Below are 19,271 nucleotides of genomic sequence, written 5' to 3' on the forward strand. Positions count from 1 at the left end.
GTTCCGGAATTATGCGAGAAACTAACTTAAAACAGCCTAATCACCTGTAGATGTTAATATAATCAGTGTCTAATAAGATATGATTATCGGGGGATTTGTTTTTGCTCTGTCACGGAAGAGCAAAATGTCAGCGCGGTTCCCCTTACAAAAGAGATGCTCCGTCCCTCGCCAGACCACCACGGAAAATGGCGACTGAGAAATAGATGGAAGACGAAAGTAAGAAATTATTCAATGCAGCGTACACATTGCGCCCCGTCACCCTCCGCGCCGCTCGGAGGTGAAGTCGGTCGGTTTGTCGTCGTGTCACCGGTGTCCGCCTCCCGAGCAGCGGGTAATGGCTGCCACCGGCGGTAGTTCAGCCTGAGGAATCGGTTCAGTCTGGAACAGAATGGTCTGCAGCTCCTGCGAGCAGCATCCAGCGAGCCAGCGTGATACCGACGCCGAGGAAATGCAACGAGATCCGCGAGGGACCAAGTGTGAATAACCCTCGATCTGCTGTGAAAGTAGGTACCCTTCGGATTCACGTTCAAACTACTGCTGGATGGCTTATTACCGGACAACTGTGCGCAAAGTTTGGGCTCTGTACTAAAGCCAGCGCCGCTCATCGAAAGCCTTGTTACGAGCTTCATCCCTGTGCAGTTCCGCTGCCGCTGTGTAGATGTGACAAACACCGATCACCTGGTGTGACACTTCTATTGCCCTTCAAATGCGAGACTTCTCACCCCTGCGACCTTGTGGCGTTGTTAATGGCCACAATTAATCATCCAAGCGCCATGTCAAGTATATTTTGTATTAGTATTATTTGTTTTGTGTCGATCGAGTAAGGAATGTAAATATTATGTCACTGCAAGTAGCCATACTGTTTACTTTTCACATCACAGAGGCACATTGGAACAAGCGAGACTATTGTGGAAAACTTAAAGGTTCAGTGTGTAAGATTTAGGTGAAAGGGATCTATTGGCAGAAATTGAGTATAAAATAATCCGAATGTTGATTACATTTGTGTGTAATCATCCAAATTGTACGAATTGTGTTTTCTCTATCCTAAAATCTATACAATTACATCTGGAGCTGTTCTTCTCTACAGGCCACCATGTTTTTTACAGTCGTCCAAACGGGATAAACTAAACATCTTTTTTGAGTTTTTATAACAAGGATACCACAGTTTCTCTTTCATGTTTGGAAGGTGAGGTGAGGGGTATTCAGCTGCAACATGCGACTTGACCACTAGAGGTCACTAAATTCTACACACTGAATGCATCCGTGTGACTCTTACTACGCTGACATTTGGCAAACGTTTACAAATGTATTGACCAACCAAAACCAGACATACAAATAATCTTAACCGTCGATTTCAGTTTACGACTGCGTGTTTATTTTCATTATTGATTAATCTACCAATTAATTTCAGACGTTACTAATGCATGAAATATGAAAAATAATCGTTTAAATGTTCTAAATCCATGAAATCACTTCGAAAAAATACAATACTTAGGACAAAGTAGAACCCTAAACCTCACAATTTCCAGAAGAGATGCCAATCGACTAATCGTTTTAGCGCTATCTGCCTTTGAAGTATGACTTAAATGTTTAAGCCATTGTAGCACCTCCTACTTGCAGCATTGTTCACTAAGTGTAAATAGTCATCGTCAGCTAGCACTAGGGCTGAACGACTAATTGCATTTGCGATTAAATAGCGATATGATAAAACGCGATTTCCTAATCGCAACGTGCGCGATTATAACGTGCGAACGAGAGTAGCGCACCGGGCTGCCGTCCGCAACCGCAGCATTTTTAAATCATTCATTACGTTTTGTTGGGGAAAAAAAATTGGATCAAATAAAAAAATCGCATATTAAATCGCAATCGCAATATTGGGGAAAAAAATCGCAATTAGATTATTTCCCCAAATCGTTCAGCCCTAGCTAGCACCGACTTCAAATTTTTACTACGGCCACCTCCTTACAACTGTGTTTTGGTTTAAAAATTGTGTTATAAAACTAAAATACTCTCTCTCCACACGAGCGCTGTGACTCAGTATCGGTCTCCATTCCTGTCCCAACTAACATGCCTGAAAACGCATGTCACTTGACCACTAGCGTTCACTGGGCATGTGCGAGCCAATGTAAACAGGAACACATGCACATGCCACTGTACACAGTTACCTCGATCAATATCGTATGTAAGCAGTTGGAGTGTTAAAATATAGAATTTAACGAAACTGCCTCTGTACCCAAGAGAATAGGGTCAGCATTGCTTGTTATTGATTATCCATATTGTGTTCTACACTTGTAGCCTAGGCTAATGCTGGTTGTTTTCTTATGGAAGGGGGTCATGTGATAGAAGCCTGACGAATGAGCGAAGGCTACGTTGTGACAGAAAAGATACAATCAGCAAGTAGTTATGAGTGTCCATGTCACTGTTTACAAACATCTCTGTTTCTAACTGTCTAGACTAAATGGCTGCCCAGGAGTTTTAAAACTAAAACAGATCGAGCAGCGTTTCCACACTCTGTTTTAGCTGCTCTAAAACTCTGAAGTATTGTGAATTCCATGCGTATCCATAGCACCGCTGAAGAATGAATGTAGCCTCAATGTCGTCAACACCAGGCCTATGTGGAGACTTGAAGATCTGTTCTAAAGCTAGACTCCAGCTAGACTTGTTGTATTTTACGCTCTCACTGATCACCCTCATTGTTGCGGCCCCTTGTTCCGTTCTAAAGGCCGCCGCATGCTTCTGCAACGGCGTCTGCGGCTTTTCACGCAGCTCTGTCGACGGACTCGTTTTAATTTATGGTTCCCCAAGGGTTGTGCTTAATGCATTGCAATTCACCACCAGACCACTAGGCGGAGTAATGTTTTTTGTCGAAGTCGGCTCTTCTTCGTGTGTGGCAGTCGTCGTCGACTGTTTATTTACATCGCCACGGCAGCTCCTCATAGCCTTTTCTGGCGGACAAATCCGCCAGTCAGTGACGGGTTATACTAGTGGTCATAGTTTCTGATCTCTTCTGCCAAGTGCTCTTCTATTTGGTCCATATTCATTATTTTAAATCTTCAGTGGTTTCCGCCGGTATTATCGGGCATGAAACCGGAAATGCGACTCCGGAAAGGATGTAGTTAGCAGACCAATCACAGCCCTGCCGGCTATGTGAGGCTTGCGGAGCTTTTCCGTCTAGTTAGAAAAATTAGGCGATGCACGTAAGCACGTAAGAAGGGATACGTAAGTACATAAGGGGCCCGGAAGGGCTCTTGCAGGCCCCTGAAAACACAGAAGCATGCGCCGGCCTTTACAGGGCTGTTTTAGATCAAATTTTCCGTTGCATGCTCCAACATTCCATGTCTTTTGTTTGTGCAGAATTTGTTGATGTCTAATACTGTAGTGGGTGCTATTTACACATCTGTAACAAGCGCACAGGCAGGAAGCAGATTTCTGACTCTGCAAGCGGTTGCTTACTTCGAGAAAATGCTACAAACGAGAAAGAACAGAGGTAAAAAGTTAGAAGAAGGATTTAAACCACTGTAAATGTTTACAATAATTTGCGTTCACTGGGGGTAGTTGAGCTTTGACTGATACGAACCAGTCGGGAAGCTAATGCGGGTAACATCATCATTTCCAAATGTCTCCGTTTCTGCTTACCAAAACTACATAGCAACCCTGGAGTTTCAAACTAAAACATGGGCAGAACCGTTCAAAACTGCCATGCCCTCAAACTCTGGAGTAGTTTGGATATTGGGCGCAAATGTAGCATCAGTGATTAATCTTAAAACTAAAACAAAGTAGTTTTAATGTTACCAACTGGTTGGAGAGGTCCAACCGATCCCAACACCCATGGTTCAGATCAGACGACGGTGTTCAGACACAAATCTGATGATTTTTCAGGTTAAGCTAAAGAAGGGAGACAAACATATCTTTGCTTTCTATCTATCAACGAATTTGTTCAACGTTTAAATAAAGATTTAAACAAAATTTTATTTAATTTATTTTATCTATGCATGTTAGCAGTTGTAGCATTGTTAAATACATCTGTAAGCAAAGACAACTGGGTCAGCAACACTTGTAATGGATTATCCATGTTGTATTATACACTGGTAGCCACGGCTAATGCCGGCTGTTTCCTACCAGAATGTGGTCATGTGATAGGAGCCTGACGAATAACTGCAGGCATAACTGAAAAGACCCAATCAGCAAGCGTTTGATGTCATAGTTTCCAAACAACTCTGTTTCCAACTGTCAAGACTAAAATCCTGCCCTATAGTTTTCAAACTCAAACAGGGCCAGCAGCGTTTCTAGACCTCTCGGTTTTAGCGGATCTAAAACTCCGGGGTAGTTTGGATGCCAGCTTATCTTGAGCAGGTTGATGTGTTTTCAATTGAAAAAGTAGTAGTATAGATAGATTCTTAAATGATGTGGTAGGCTCCAATTCTTCCACTCCTCCTTTTGCGAAGGCTTCCACTGTCAACAGCGTTTAACTGCAGTTCAAACGGCTTACAAACAAATCGTCTCACAAACGTACAACTCGTGTGAAAACACTGCTTTGAATTGACTGCATTTTTGGATTGAAATGTATACAATTATTACTGGAAAAAGTGACGGAAAACATAAACCTAAACTTTACACTGATATTTAAATTTTACAATTAATTTGTGGTCCACATGTGTTTCCGAACCATGGGAGTTGATCCGTAGAGATCAAACAGTCACCAGTTAAGGATAATGGTATATCTCAACTGGTAGAGCTGCCGCCCGAACGAGCCAAGGCCTCAACCCGGAGAGGCCAAAGTTTTGATTTCAACCCGCTGGCATTCATGCATGTGCTCCCCCACTCTCTCTCTGTCGCCCCTTCACAAGCTTACTCGCTGTCCTATACAATAGAGGCAATAAAACCCCCCAATTTTATTTATATATAAAAAAGCATGGAATGTGACCGTGGAATATCTAAAAGGCTTTACTTGTCTTTTTCAGGTCATGGCAGCAGCAATGTCATGTCTGACAGGTGTTGATGACGATGACAAAGATGCCGAACCTGAGATCAATGCCCTCTCACTACTGCAAGAGCCTGTAAGAATGGCCCAAGAGTCAGCCTCTTCCTCTGATTCTTTTGGCAAGCTTTCTCTAAAACAGAACAGTGTCCTAGATGTTCTGTCAAACACAGACATGTTGTCTCCAGTTGGCCTGGGAAACGGACCTTCTTCGCACCAGGCTACAGAAGCAAATGAACTCAATAGCATTTCCACAGAGAAAGAGGAAGAAAAGAGCATCACCCCATTAAAAACTGTCCAGGAAATTGACTCTGCAGGAATTTGGGGTTTTGACTCCGACTCACCTGAGAACTCGTTGGATAGTTTTAGCGGTGCCAGTGATCTTCATTGGGATCCTCACAAAGAGTTTATGAAGTTTCTGTGGGAAAACAATGGGAATTCTTCGGATGAGGAGTCGAAAGCTGAAGTCCTTCCGACTAACAGCCAAAAGAGAAGGAAGCGGAAAATGGACATGGTTGTCATGGTGGATCCCACAGAAGACATTTACCCTGATCTGAGCCAAACTTCATCTGAGGGAAGGAAGTTCTCCAAATCACAGTCGAATGTTACGCAAAAGCCTTTTATATGCCGTGAATGTGGACTGTCATTCAGAAAAAGTGGTTCACTTATTGAGCACATGGCCATCCACCAGGGTAAGAGAGCAAGACTCACTGAAGAGATCAGAGGCACGAGTTATAAGAAGAAGGAGGATACAAATGTTGAAATGAAAAAGCTTTTCTGCCCTCAGTGCCCATTTGTAGCATACTACCCAAACATGTTTGTTCAACATGCGAAAACACATGAGAAAGAAAAGAGAAAGTTTCGATGTGACAAATGTAGCTTCAGGACTTACAGTGAGAATGATCTTAGGAGACATCATGTTATGCAGCACACTGTTATAACGGTTAAAAATCAGATCCAGAATCATGACCCTGAATCATTTTCCTGTAACATTTGTTCTTACAGAGCTTTTAGCAAAAATATTTTTAAGAACCACCTTCTGCGGCGCCATCAACAAACCTTTGAGGACTACAAATCCTCACAGCCTAATCAGACAAGTGCAGGGGGATACAAGGCTCCACGGCCTTGTGAGACATATTCACTGATCCCGAATACTGACTCAGCAACATACTCCTGTAACATTTGTTCTTACAGAGCGTTTAGCAAAAATGTAATGAAGAATCACCTTCTGCGACGTCATCAACAAACTTTTCAGGATTATGAAGTTGTGAGTCAAGTAAACAAGGGGGAACAATCGAAGGAACCGTCTGTGCCCACTCGTAAAAGTCCTGTAGAAGATGCAGAATTCATGTCTCAAATCTCAATAAAAAATCGGATCTCTTCTAGAAGAGCCTGTTCACCAAGTGAATCCAACGACATTTCAGACCTTTTCAAAAACAGCAAGATTAAGAGAGGTCTCAAGTCTCAACCGATGGAATCAAAGCTTGACAAATCCATCAACGTTCTCCTGTCCAGACAACAAAGTGGAAGGAAGTCTGCTGAGCAAAATGAGGAAACCAATAATTGCAGCAAGGATGACTCTGATCAGTTACCAGAAACATTCAGTGTCAGGGTTGAAGATTCGTCTTTATCCCCAAATGGACATGGTTTGCCATCAGGTGCAGCTGAAAAGGACTTCCAAAGCATGTGTGAACCCAAATTGAATGTGCATCATTTAACTGTGAGAAGGTCACCATCAAAGCGGAAGATGTCCACCCCATATCGCAACACCTCAGATCAAGACTCGTGCTTCATCTTACCAAAACCATTGCAGAGTCCCAATAATATAAACCAAGAAGAGGAAGAAGAAGAAGAAGAATATGACGACTTCGACATTCTCCAGTTTGATGACAACGACATGAACTCTTTTGACAATGTTGACAAGGAAGAAAAACAAAACATAATTTACACCTATAGTAGAAGAATGTCCATGAGGGGTGCTCTGCAGGCATCTAAAAGGTTGTTTGAGAAAATAAAGACTGAGGAGCCAGAACCAACGGAGCCTGAAATCAAAGAAGAATGCATAGAAACAGAAGTATGTGAAGAAACCTTTGAATCCCACCAAATACCACTGAGTGAATCCTTCTCAGAAGATTTATCAGAGTCCGAATCGGACCAAAAGAACTGTCCATACTGTCCAGCTGTCTTTGAGTCAGGTGTTGGATTATCCAATCATGTCAGAGGACATCTGCATAGGGTTGGATTGACCTACAATGCACGCCATGTAGTGCCTCCTGAGCAGGTGGCTTCTCAAGATAGGAGGCCACGAATTCGAAGGAAGATCACAGCATTCCGGAGATTGAAAAAGGGTAATTCCATACTTATTACATGTTCTGCTATTGTAAGAAATCATTGGTTTTATAACGATTCAGGTATTATTTGGCTCTGAATCATTTTGTGTAAAGCCTTGAGCTTGCTGAGATCTTGGAATGTGGTACCACTAGTGAGGAAAATACTCTGGGGCTACTCAAAATAAGGGCTCAGTTGGTCATCCAAGAGATTAGTCAAATTTCAGTTGAAAACTAACAGAAAATAGAAATAGTTGCATGCACTTACACAATTATTTCTATGGAAAACAAAGTCTCAAAAGTTGCATCAGTGCTCAAAAAAGAGTCATGACATGGCTTTCTGTAACGGACATCAAGCTGTGCACTAGCAACCAGAGGGGTTGCTAGTGCACATCTCCAAAATAAGCACCAAACGGAGGGGTTGCTAGTGCTTTAAACACAGGTTAACTGAAAGACAATTCACAAGTTTTTTCTGTCAACTGACCAAAAACTGAAGTATTTCCAAACAGTGATTTGCAGAGTGCAAACCACTGTCTCTACAGTACATTAGTTTGTCATGTCGCGTCAGCCTAGGCCCACACAAGAAATCATGCATTAGATGGCTTCGGTATACATACATTGTCATAATCTGATCATTTTTTTGTCTCTTTGCAAATACTCTGGGGGGAAATGTTAGCTTAATTATTCGCCTTGTTTAGACCTATTGTAGAAATGCATCTACCACCAAGATCTCTGGACTTATTTTGGTGAATTCCGTTTTCTCAACTGGTAGATCCAGTTGAACATGTTTCGAACTGGGTTTAAACTATAGTTTTCCATTATGTTTACCTACATGAAATACTTTATATTTACTGCTTTATATGTACTTCCAATGTGTACATTTATCATATTGTACTATATTTATGCCATTTTTTTGTAATATTATTTCAGCATTACAGATGGAGTCGGATTCTGGGACTGAGAGGAGTATTCACTCCTGTCCATTATGTGGAGATTCCTTTGATAACAGGACTGGGCAGTCCAACCACATAAGAGGCCACCTTAAAAAGCTTGGTCGAAGCTTCTCATCAAAGACCAAATCCCCGTTAGTTTTAATCCGGGAGTTGATGCGTGACAAGAAGGAATTCCAGCGGGCAATTCAAATTTTGGGAAAGAGACGGATCCACTACCAATATGAAGCTTCACCAAAGCTGCCCAGTGATGATTGTTTCACGCCATCCCCCATTGGATTCCCAAAAAGTCATTCTATTCCAAGAGTTTGCAATGATGCCAAACCACTGATGTCCACGTTTTCTTTAGCGGAAATGGAGTCTGAAGAAAGTCCTCTAGAGTCCAAGTGGGATGTTAAAAATTCACTCCAAGGCACAACTGCCTTGATAGGAATCCTGAAGAAGAGAAAGTGTCAGGAAGATGGCAGACTGAGGGGATCCAATCAGATGTCAAAAAACAACACGCTTTGTTCAAACAGTGAGGACGCTTCAGATTCACTGCCAAACTCGATATGCGGTAAGCACATTAGAGATAGTAGTCACCACACAGGTTAAACAGGAAGTGGAATGCTTTAGTGTTTTATCAGTATCATCAGACTAGTTGTTTGATAATAATAATAATAAATCGGCCAGTTTTTTCATTTTACCACACAACAGAAAAAAACGATGCAACAACCATTTTTGAAACGTTATCTTACATTTGGTCTGTTAAAAAAAAAAATTTTAGATTGTCGATTTTTGAAATCGAAGTTAGAAAACATATCACATTTAAAGAGTCATGTTATGAAGATATGACAGGTACACCTTATATTTAAGACTCAAATCTAATTATTTAATAAATTTAAAATGGATTAATTGACCCTAGCTCTTAACAGGAAACTACAGTATGTAGTTCTCCCTATTGTCACTTTTAATAGCTCTCTTCCTTCACTGCTAAGACCTTGTTGCCTAATCTAACTAAATTCCTAATACAACATATATTTCAAATACCATTATTCTAATGTATAGTGGCTCATTTCAGAAAGAAGCACCAGTTTTTTTTATATGAACTGTTCTTTCTTACTGCTAAAAAAGTATACTCGCATTTATGTTTTCACATATGTCTATGCATGTTATTGCTACGTTGCAGAGAAAGGTGAATTCAACAGGAAGGTGTGTGAGCATTGCAATGCAACTTTCCACAGTGGAGTCAGCTTGTCCAATCACCTGCGGGCTTATGCAAAACGAAAAAGGAATGCCTTACTTGAGGGAAGCGGTAAGTGACGTTAGCGATAGCTTCAGGTAAACACAGAGAATATATCCCCTCCGAGGGCAAAGTGACCACCTTGAATTTATATTCTCCTACAAGTGTTTTTATAAGTTGATTTTAGCTTGTTACAATTATTTATCAATAAACTTAAATGTCGCTGAACAAGCAAGTCATACAGGTTCGTACTTCCTTGCATTAAAAAGGATCAATGCTCTTGCAATAAGGAGTTTTCAAAAAGTCCCCTGACACAAATTCTTCTCAGACTAGAAAAATCTGTGTGAGTGTAAATGCATATAGACCAGCTTTTAGGCACAACACATTATACAACTGGCATTATTATTTATATATATATATACAAAAATGCTTATCATTCCATCAGTATTTGTATTACAGTCTGAACAGATGAGGAATACCTTTAGCCTCACTTGCTATTTGTGATAAGGAATTTTAATCAGATCAGGCGGACAGTAATTACATTCTACCTGTCGATTTTACCTGAAAGTCCAAGAAGATTATCCAGAACTAGCTGGGAAATTCTGACTGGACTGTTTTATGGCATATGTCTCGATTTACCAAACTAATGGTATTGTTGAATATCACTAAATAAAACTAGTTTGAAGTTATGATGGACTTTTATCCATTAAAATGTTTACTTAGCAAAGCGTTGATGTCATCTCAAAGATAGTGCTGTAAATGTCAAAAGTAATGTCTGCTTCTTTTCTTTAGCATTTGACTGTAAAGTGAGGAGGCAGCGCTCGAGGCCTGGCTCCAAGAAGAAGCTACTGCCCTTACACACACAAACTCCAGAGGAAATGTACAGACTCACCTGCAGGTACTGAAGTTTATTTTCATATTTAATGAGCACACAGTGTTGCGCTCTTGAAACAAAAGAAATCATTGCATTTGCAGTTCAAAAGGCTGCAGCTGTTCAGTTGCCCCAGGCAACCAAATTTGGACCGTTGATCATTTTTTGTGGCCTGTTAGGCTTCTGTCAGTAAATCTGCTCAGATGAACGAGATGTGTTGTCATTAATAATGGAACTGATGACTCACAATACAAAATCCAGCTTTGTAGAATAACCAGGGGTCTCATTCATAACAGTTGCAAACGCACAAAACGAAACCTGAAACGCAAACTCATCAAATCACTGCAGTAAACGTGACTGTGCCATCAGACGCACAGAGCGCACTGGAGATCATTTACAAGAAATTAAGAAAAACTATTCACTTTCCAAATAATATCCCAGAGTGAGAGGTTAGGATCCACTGATGTGAGGTAATTGGTCTGGTTGCTCTAAATCTATAAATACCGCCGTGACACTGGTGCGTGATGCTGCGTGAGGGATGCACATGAACAGAAGGATGAGGAGGAAGCGATGGTTCAGCGATGTCTGATCAGCTGATCTAGGTTCTATTGATCTGTGATCTCTGTTATCTGAGCTGAACTGAGTCCAGTATCACACAGATCGACTGACAGAATCGAACAATCCCAGAACAAACAGGAGCATATAATAATAATTCTGTAAAATTCTATAGATTGAAGACATCACAGCTGTCTCTGAATTTAGTAATCCTGCAGTTTTGGATGATTCAAATACGATCATGAGATACAAAACGTTCTCTCCTGAGTATGCCACCATCTTTGAATTGGATCTTTTTTTATTTCAGTCTCTGTTCTTTCTATCGTACTCACTCTCACTCACTGTATTATCCACAGCAGCAGCAGAGTATCAGTGTATTTTGTTTATTAGTGACATCACTGCTGTCCCATAAAATCAGTCTTCACCTCGTCCTCACTAACAAACACCTCTATATCAGTGTCAGAGTTCTGCTTCCTCTTCACATTGCTTGATGCCGTGACTCTGTCATGACTCACCGTGAAAACCCGTTGGTCAGCAGTTTAATTTATTATTCATGAGGTGCTTTGCATAAAGCATTTATGGTTGAAAGGGGGCGTGTGGAGGGCGGACATGGAGACAGATCCAAGTACGAACGTTTCCAGGTGGACTGGGATTTATTAAGGGAAAATTGCGTTCAGGTCGGCGCGCGCATGGTTTTATGAAACAGAATTTTCTTTTGCGTATGCCATTTCTAGCTTTTGTGCACACGTGCACTTTTAGTATGAATCCCACGCACCTTTTTTATAAATGAGACCTCTGGACAGGCATGGAAACACTCAGATCGATGAAGATCTATCAATCTATCAATATCAATAAAAAAAAACGAATAATAGAAATGAAGACATCTGATGTCCTTTGTCAAACCAAAAGTCCAAATTCAAGTACATCATCACTTTTTAGAGGGTGGAAACAGCTTATATTTTGCATTTATGATCAGAAATTTTATAATTAATCACTTTGAAAATTGGGATTAATTTCTGTTGGTCTATTTTCTCAAGCAATTTTATTCAATTGCACCAATGGTGAGAAGCCTAACACCATGACGCACCTCATGTTTATTGTAAATCTATTTGTTTTTACAAATTAAAAAGTTTAAGGTAGAAACAAGAATGAAAATCTGGAACCGTGCGACTGTTTTACACTTTGCGTTGCTGTATCTTCATCAGTCTTTCCATCTCTTTACAGGTTCTGCGACCTCGTCTTCCAGGGTCCCTTGTCGGTCCAGGAGGACTGGATTAAACATTTACAGAGACACATTATGAACACTAGTGTCCCCCACACTGGGCTGAGCATGGTCGAGATACCGTCGCTGCCCAAGGACCCCCAAGCCCTCAAGATGGACCACGACCGCTCTTTGACAGCCACACATGCTGCCTCATGAAGACACTGGGGATCCTTTTAGATTTCACTAGACTGTATGTGTATGTGCATTGGATGTTCCGTCACTTTTTTTTAAGTCAATGAAATACTGGCCAAAAGTACAATACTGCTCAATGCTGGAGGTGTTGTACATGTCTGGACATTTGGACCGATGAAAATTAATTATTTTGGATATTGTTACCTTTTTCTGTTTTTACTTAGTCCATTGTTGGAAAACAATTCCAAATGGATGGACTGTTTTTTCTTGTTTATGCAGTAATGTTGTGTGGAATCCATTTCTATTGAAAACAACTTTTACCTCAGATTTCTCATGGTTTGAGTCTGTTTTTGTCAAAGTTTGAGAGCACACCTCTCCTATATCAATATTCACATTCGTAAGATGCATATAATCATGTTTCTTTTGTACAACAAAATTATGAAATCCAAGCCCTCACTGTTTTCAGCCCATAGTTACTGAGAGGAAAATTCTCTCTAAAGACAGTTCCAGGAATCACAATTGATCTGCTTCTCAAGAACAAAAAAGAAAAATGTCTGCAAACTTGTTATGCATAGAAAGTGTTTCATAGAATTTCAGTAACTGCATTGTTTCTAATACAAAGATGAAATTAAAAGTAAAGGTGATGAAGAAAAAGATCTATCATGCACAGCCTGTGCTGGCAATGCCCTTCATACATGTCACCTATATTTAATGTTTAAATATACTGTTTTGAAATAATTTAATTTTAAATGTACTATATCACACAGATACAAAGCTTAAAAACATTTGTGTTCTAAATAAAAAATGCAAAGAAACAAGTTGACTGTCTACCTTTTTTTTTGTTGCACTGAAACGATAAACGGTTGTGTAAATTTGAAGTTACCACATGGTGATGATTGGAGTTTTGTATTTAACATGTACAAAATATGAAATAACGTGTGAAAAACATCATCCAGAACATGAACCGAGTTCTCTGAGCAAAATGCTGAGGGGAGAATTAATTGAAGTCCATTTCTCTCCATCTGAAGTGAACCGCCTATGTTTCCAGGATTTTTGAAGACGCGGTCATTAAAACAGGTTGTCACCCTGAAAGAGAAGAATCAGTTGGTTATCCTCAGCTGCGTATGAACCTCAACAGAAACAAACAGTAGTGATCATTAGAAGATTAATCAGTTTATTTTAGTAAATTCTATCTTCACATAGCTAAAATGTATTCCTTCCAATTAGTCATTCATCCTAACATTAACTAAACTGAGCTCTCAAATTGCATAACATACATAGCATATTGTTTTCTAAAAACATTGACATCTTTTTTCCTGAAAAAAAAATATAACTGAATTTAATGTGCTATTAATTCAGGGAGAATTAATTAAATTATTTCAACAACACTCAAGAAAATGAACAACTAACCTGAGGGAACCACATAAGTACACAGTGCAGCTATTAATCATTTGAGTGAGTTCTGGTTATTTAATGTCAACTTTTAACCACAAGTTATCAGAAGATTCCAAAGCTTTATGCTGTCAGGAATCACACATATCACGTTGTTGAAGTTGAAGCAGATACCTTTACGAAGTGTTCAAACTGAGGCTTCAGCTTATTCATTATAGTTACGGCTTTGTCGAGGCAAGTCCGTCTCTGGTGCACTTCAAACTCCTTCAGGAAAGAAATCAATCAGTCACCACTTCAGCTCTTTCCTTCAAGGACCAGTTTTGAATCCACGAACAACAAACACAATATGTATTCATTTATTTGTGTGTTAAACAGCCTCGCAGCAGTATTACCTTTATGTTGGAGAGGTGGTCCATAGAGGTAATGTGGGTCTGCACCGAGGACGCAGATGTGGATACGTAGACGTCGCAGGCTGCACAGTGGAACATTTCCAACTTTGCCATGTGGTCGTTCTCCTGCAGAGCTGCAAAAGTCACACTGCATTTAGACTAGGTTACTAACACCATCCCAAATTTGTGAATATTACAAGTCAGTTACCAAAAACAGCGCTTTGCTCTATGGCTCGGCTACACTGGCGGCTTTTGTACAGCATGACGTCCTGTAGGAACAAAGGACGTCAATTACCACACACAAACATACAAACATTTGTTTATGTATTTAATAAACATAAAACAATCAAAAAAATAGGAAGAGGATGTTATTGCAGAGAATCAATAGGACGTACTGAGCCATACATTGTATTGTCTTACCTGCAGGAAAGCTATCTCCAGATCATCGTAATTATTATTCTGTTGAATGTACTCCAGTGTGTCCCAGTGGCCTCTGCTGTCCAGGTGAGCCTCCAGCTCCTGCCCATTGCCTAGCGTCACATCACAAAGGTCACAGGTGATGGGATCCCTACCAGAGAAATGTTGAGATATTGAGTGTTGCAGAATATTCATCATCTAACAGGTAAGTAGCAGAGCAATTCTTAAGAGCAGATCAACACAGACTCTGACATTAGAGTCACAAGAGTGAAGATAAAACATCCAAATTGATGGTTTTTGGCCTAAAAGCTATGTTTGAAATAAATTATTTCTGAGAAGTGGCTCATTGTGTGATTTTCTTAGAGTGACATATGTACATATGTACAAAGTACATATTAAAAAGGTAAATGTGCTTTGAACTATTGTGCAGTTCTTAAACTAATGTTTGGGCAAATTTGAGGAAGTAGTCTATTATGCAACTTAGCCAATGATGGCAAATGACAATCATGTAAACTTCCTCTTCTGTTAATAATTTCTTCCTAGCACTTAATGATTCATACCTCCAGACTTTAGACTACAATAAACAGAACGATTTATACTGTACATCTTCGAATAATACAGCATCAGTATGGCTGGTGCTTACTTGTCCGTTATAACCATTTTGGTCCTGTTTCTTGTCCTTTCTTTGGCAGCCATGTTTGGTTCCAGATCTGCAGAACATTGTAGACAGGATAACTTAGGTCCACAGTGGAAATACACATACAGCTTTGCTCATTAAAGCGCATAGTGGTTTGTTGATATTTACTTTTTCAAACTATATCAGGTGTGTTGTGCATGCATTCATGTTCGATTTCTTTAAATTGATGTAAATAACAGCAATAAAGCTGTCATTTTATCATGAAATACACCAATTTACCTTTTTCCATATTCCCCGAATGATGTCTAGAATTTTGCCGTAACTTGGGAGGGGATAATCTGACAGTAGTGGTCATCTATAGGAGAGAGAAAGGTGTGTTGTCACTATAGATAAAAAAGAAAACAATGTCAAACAGACACACATGTAAAAATAATTCTGTGTCATGCTAATGCATTAGGCAAATCCCTTTTTCGGGATTACAAGTCTTTTCTTACGTTATCCTGCTTAGGTCTAAAACTCAAGATTGAATGTAACAACTTACCCGACATTATCTTTCTTTCCTTTGAATCACAGACTGTTTGACATGATTTGAGACTGTGACTATGATTAAGAGACTTAAGTTTAACCGTCACATCGATAGTACCTCTCTCCTGTGTTCTGGCATTCTCATCCTCTCCTCCCCATTGGTCTCCTGTCCTCGGTAAGATGCAGTGAACTCTTGGCTGGAGGATCTGGCAACGATCCTCTCAGGGCTGCGCACCCTGTGGTCCAGGGGACGGCTTCTGGAGTCATACTCCTGTTGGTCAAATGGTTCTCTGTGCGGGCTATAAGCTTCTCGCTCAGGCAGTGGGCGAGAACCGAGACTTTCATTTTCAGTACCTTCATCGGGTATGAACTCATGTCTTAAGTCAGGTCTGTCAAAGAGTTGGTTCCCCGGCTTAGGGTAGGGTGAGTCCCAGCGGCCTTTGTCCCGGCAGCCGCTACCTGGAGACAAACGTTGGCTTTCCGTGTTGTTCTCCTGATCGAGTGAGGAGTGATGTTGAGCTTTGCTCTGTGCCAACTCGAATTCAGAGTCTGACAAGCCAGGTTCATACGGGTCGTAGAGCTCAACCCTGAGGGAGAAGGAAGAAGGATCACTCCGAGTGTTACACGCAATTTACAAAGGTATTGATCATCTGTGAAAAGTTCACATGTAAAACAAATGCAAAAAACACTCACAGAACTTTCCTCTGACAATTTTGTGAAATCAGTCCGCTAGTTTAAGCATTCATTTAGACACTCCATCTATCTTTGACCCCATAAGTCCAGCTAGAATATACAAGGCGGTAGAGCTAGGGGTTATAGGCCAAAGATATTCATATAAAAATTTTCAATTCAGTCGATATCAATAATTATCATGATAAATCATTCTTTTTTCTAATTATGCTTAACAGTGAAATATTTCAAAAATTTCAAGTAGAATACCCAAAATAATGATTCACGTTATACCTCTCACCGTGCTCGCCAAAACCCATCAACATGATATCAATATGTATTGAACATTTGTTATATAGCCATTGAAGGAAATGATATTGCCATTTTTATTGTTATCATTTCATCCTCATCTACAAACAGTTTTATTTTCAACGTTTTAAGGCTCGACTGTGGGACGACTTAGAGGCTCATGAGGTCAGTGAGTGAGGAAGCCTCTAGAGGGCAGTAGTGTCGCCACTGAAAGACTCCAGAATTCCTGACTTACATTTCTGAATTGGTTGTGCTTTTGTCTGGAGAGTACTCCTCTTCTTCTTCTTTTTCTTCCTCTTCTTTTTCTTCTTCTCCTTCTTCACCTCCTAATGGTGTGAATGAAGACTTCCATTTGAAGCCAGAAGGTTTTCCTGTGGATTGCAAATCACAAACTTAATACATTTAGATATGGAATCTAACTTTGTACTAACAATGCAGGGTAGCAGGTTGTGTTTTTTTTTTTGTCTCTATTAGTTACAATGACAACAATTAATACAATAATACCTAATACTGATCCTCAACAATGAAACCTTAAACAGATTTTCTTCTTCTTTTACAGTAGGTGGACATTTTTTGCAGACCATACAAGAGTACTAACAAATATAAGATCTGAAACCAAAAAACTGTGAACTTTATAATTATTCGAAGCGTTTTTGATGCATGTTTGTAGATGTATTTTCCCTCTAGTTTTAGGAAGAGATACATTTCCTTCGATTTCTTTATTTTGTCACACTCATTCAGCAGGCTCGTGAAACTTGCTAAGGGAAAACTGTATTATTTATAAAAGCATTACATTATTGTTGCATGCTACAGCAGCTTGGGTTTTTAATCATCAGGTGTTTCACCAGATTCTTCCCACAGGTCAAAAGATTGCTCAACTCTCTCTGAATTTGCCCAGCATTTATTACGTGTATTAAATAATTTTAGCTCAGGTACTTGATTGCACTTTATGATTATCATACTTTGCTGCTTCTTTTGTATTGTCCTTGAACTGTTCATACACAAACAGGTCCTGAGAAACGCCATTTTCTTACACTGTATGTTTTGCAGATACACCTGGAATGACATAAATGTCCCTAACATCTTGTGGCCCCGTTGGGGACTTTCCTCCTGATCCGTATAGACTTTACAATATTATCTTTCGGCAAGGTCGGAACCTAGACTTTGCAGATAACACACGCTTGGGCCTCAGGTGCAGAAAATGAAAGGCAGGATCTGATTGTGGTTCAGGTGGTTATCTTTGTTGCACGTCACTCTCCTGTCATCTTTCTACTGCTAACTTTCTAATGAAGTCAAACAATCTACTGAGATTGTAAAAGAACTCACAGGATTGTTGGAAAACTGTCTGCAAAGAACAACACTTCACATCCCAGAGAGATAATGGAAGTGTGTGAATGCCTTGACCAGGGGAGATAACACAGGAGGCTGGTTCATTATCAATGTTTATTTACCTGCTCTCTTCTTGGTGGGTTGTGGCTCAGCAGCCTCGATGGACGGCGGCCTTATGTTGGAATTGTCTGCTACCTTCACCGGGAGACGTTTCATAGCCTCCATGAAGTCTTTGGGTATTCTGTTCTCCACAGGAAACAAACATCAGACAGAATGTGGCTTTATCTGTGCCCAGAGCAAAGCTCACGGACCTAGCTTGACTATGTGTTGCTGTTAGCTTTAGCTACCTAGCTGGCCAAAGGAAGAGTTCACAGGAGTGAAAGAGTGCGCGGAGCTTTGACATTTACCTTCCGGGCTTGTGTTTGGGAGGTGGAGGGGCAGCAGCTGGAGGAGCCGCGGAGGAACCGAACGGGACATGGCTGTGACGGTTCATCGTTTAGCAGCGTTCCAGCAGCTCAGGAGTTAGCATGTGTGTGAACTGAAGCTAGTGAAGCTGCTGAGCGGATACTCACACCTGCCAGCAGGGGGCAGAACTCTGCAGCACATGGGGGACCACAGCCCCTGTGTGAACACGACAGACTGATTCTCACTTTATTATACAGTCGATGACTAAATAACATGACTGGTTACCAAGTCTATAAATGTCACTTCAGTGCAATAGCAGGGTTTCCCCTTATCACATAGTTTATGTAGTTAGTTATTATAGAGTAGGGCTGAAATTAATAATTGATCATTCATTAATAATTCATTGAAACTGGACTGTGGTCAGGGCCGCTAAGGATACTGGGCTCATGTGATCTGAATTATTTTGGGAGGTCTACAAATGTTTTAACAAATGCGCACACACACTTACACACAGGTTTGCACAGCTATCCTTATTAGAATTGACTTCCCTTTCATTGTGTACAGCCTGATCAAAACATTATCCATAACCAATTAATGTCTGACTCTAACCTTATATATAACTTTTAGATATATTGATATGATTTATATATAATATGTGGTATATTAACATGATATATATATTATATTTAGCTTTTCCACAGCAGATGTATATTGGTATGTTAATGTCCCGTCCAGAGTGTCTCCAAAAGATCGGCTAGCAGCTAACTATTACCCATGGTTACAGTATTTCTATAATACTGGCCACGGCCCTGACTGTAGTATGAACACACCCATAGCAGTGACAATCTGCATTTTGTATTCTTTAAAGAATGTTCAGGATTAAAGTGTCCATTCGATGTG

At 40.2% G+C, this 19,271-nt stretch overlaps 2 protein-coding genes across 2 annotated transcripts; one reads left to right on the forward strand and one right to left on the reverse strand.

Moving 5' to 3' along the window:
- The first annotated feature begins 188 nt into the window (after positions 1-188).
- znf644a (zinc finger protein 644a) lies at positions 189-13,117 on the forward strand. The gene is made up of 6 exons (XM_061084392.1): positions 189-503; positions 4,962-7,326; positions 8,236-8,811; positions 9,424-9,549; positions 10,270-10,375; positions 12,128-13,117. Exons 2-6 carry the CDS (start codon positions 4,965-4,967, stop codon positions 12,321-12,323), a joined length of 3,366 nt encoding a protein of 1,121 aa, XP_060940375.1. The 5' UTR covers positions 189-503; positions 4,962-4,964; the 3' UTR covers positions 12,324-13,117.
- A 1-nt stretch (position 13,118) lies between these two features.
- LOC133018090 (DBIRD complex subunit ZNF326-like) lies at positions 13,119-18,629 on the reverse strand. Its single transcript, XM_061084393.1, has 11 exons — positions 18,374-18,629; positions 18,089-18,207; positions 16,873-17,008; positions 15,778-16,246; positions 15,414-15,489; positions 15,141-15,207; positions 14,501-14,648; positions 14,289-14,349; positions 14,084-14,214; positions 13,866-13,955; positions 13,119-13,385 (listed from the first exon to the last, which is right to left on the reverse strand). Exons 1-11 carry the CDS (start codon positions 18,457-18,459, stop codon positions 13,368-13,370), a joined length of 1,401 nt encoding a protein of 466 aa, XP_060940376.1. The 5' UTR covers positions 18,460-18,629; the 3' UTR covers positions 13,119-13,367.
- Between the last annotated feature and the right edge of the window lie 642 nt (positions 18,630-19,271).

This window comes from Limanda limanda, chromosome 13, assembly GCF_963576545.1.
Source record: "Limanda limanda chromosome 13, fLimLim1.1, whole genome shotgun sequence".
In the NCBI taxonomy this organism is placed as follows: domain Eukaryota; kingdom Metazoa; phylum Chordata; class Actinopteri; order Pleuronectiformes; family Pleuronectidae; genus Limanda; species Limanda limanda.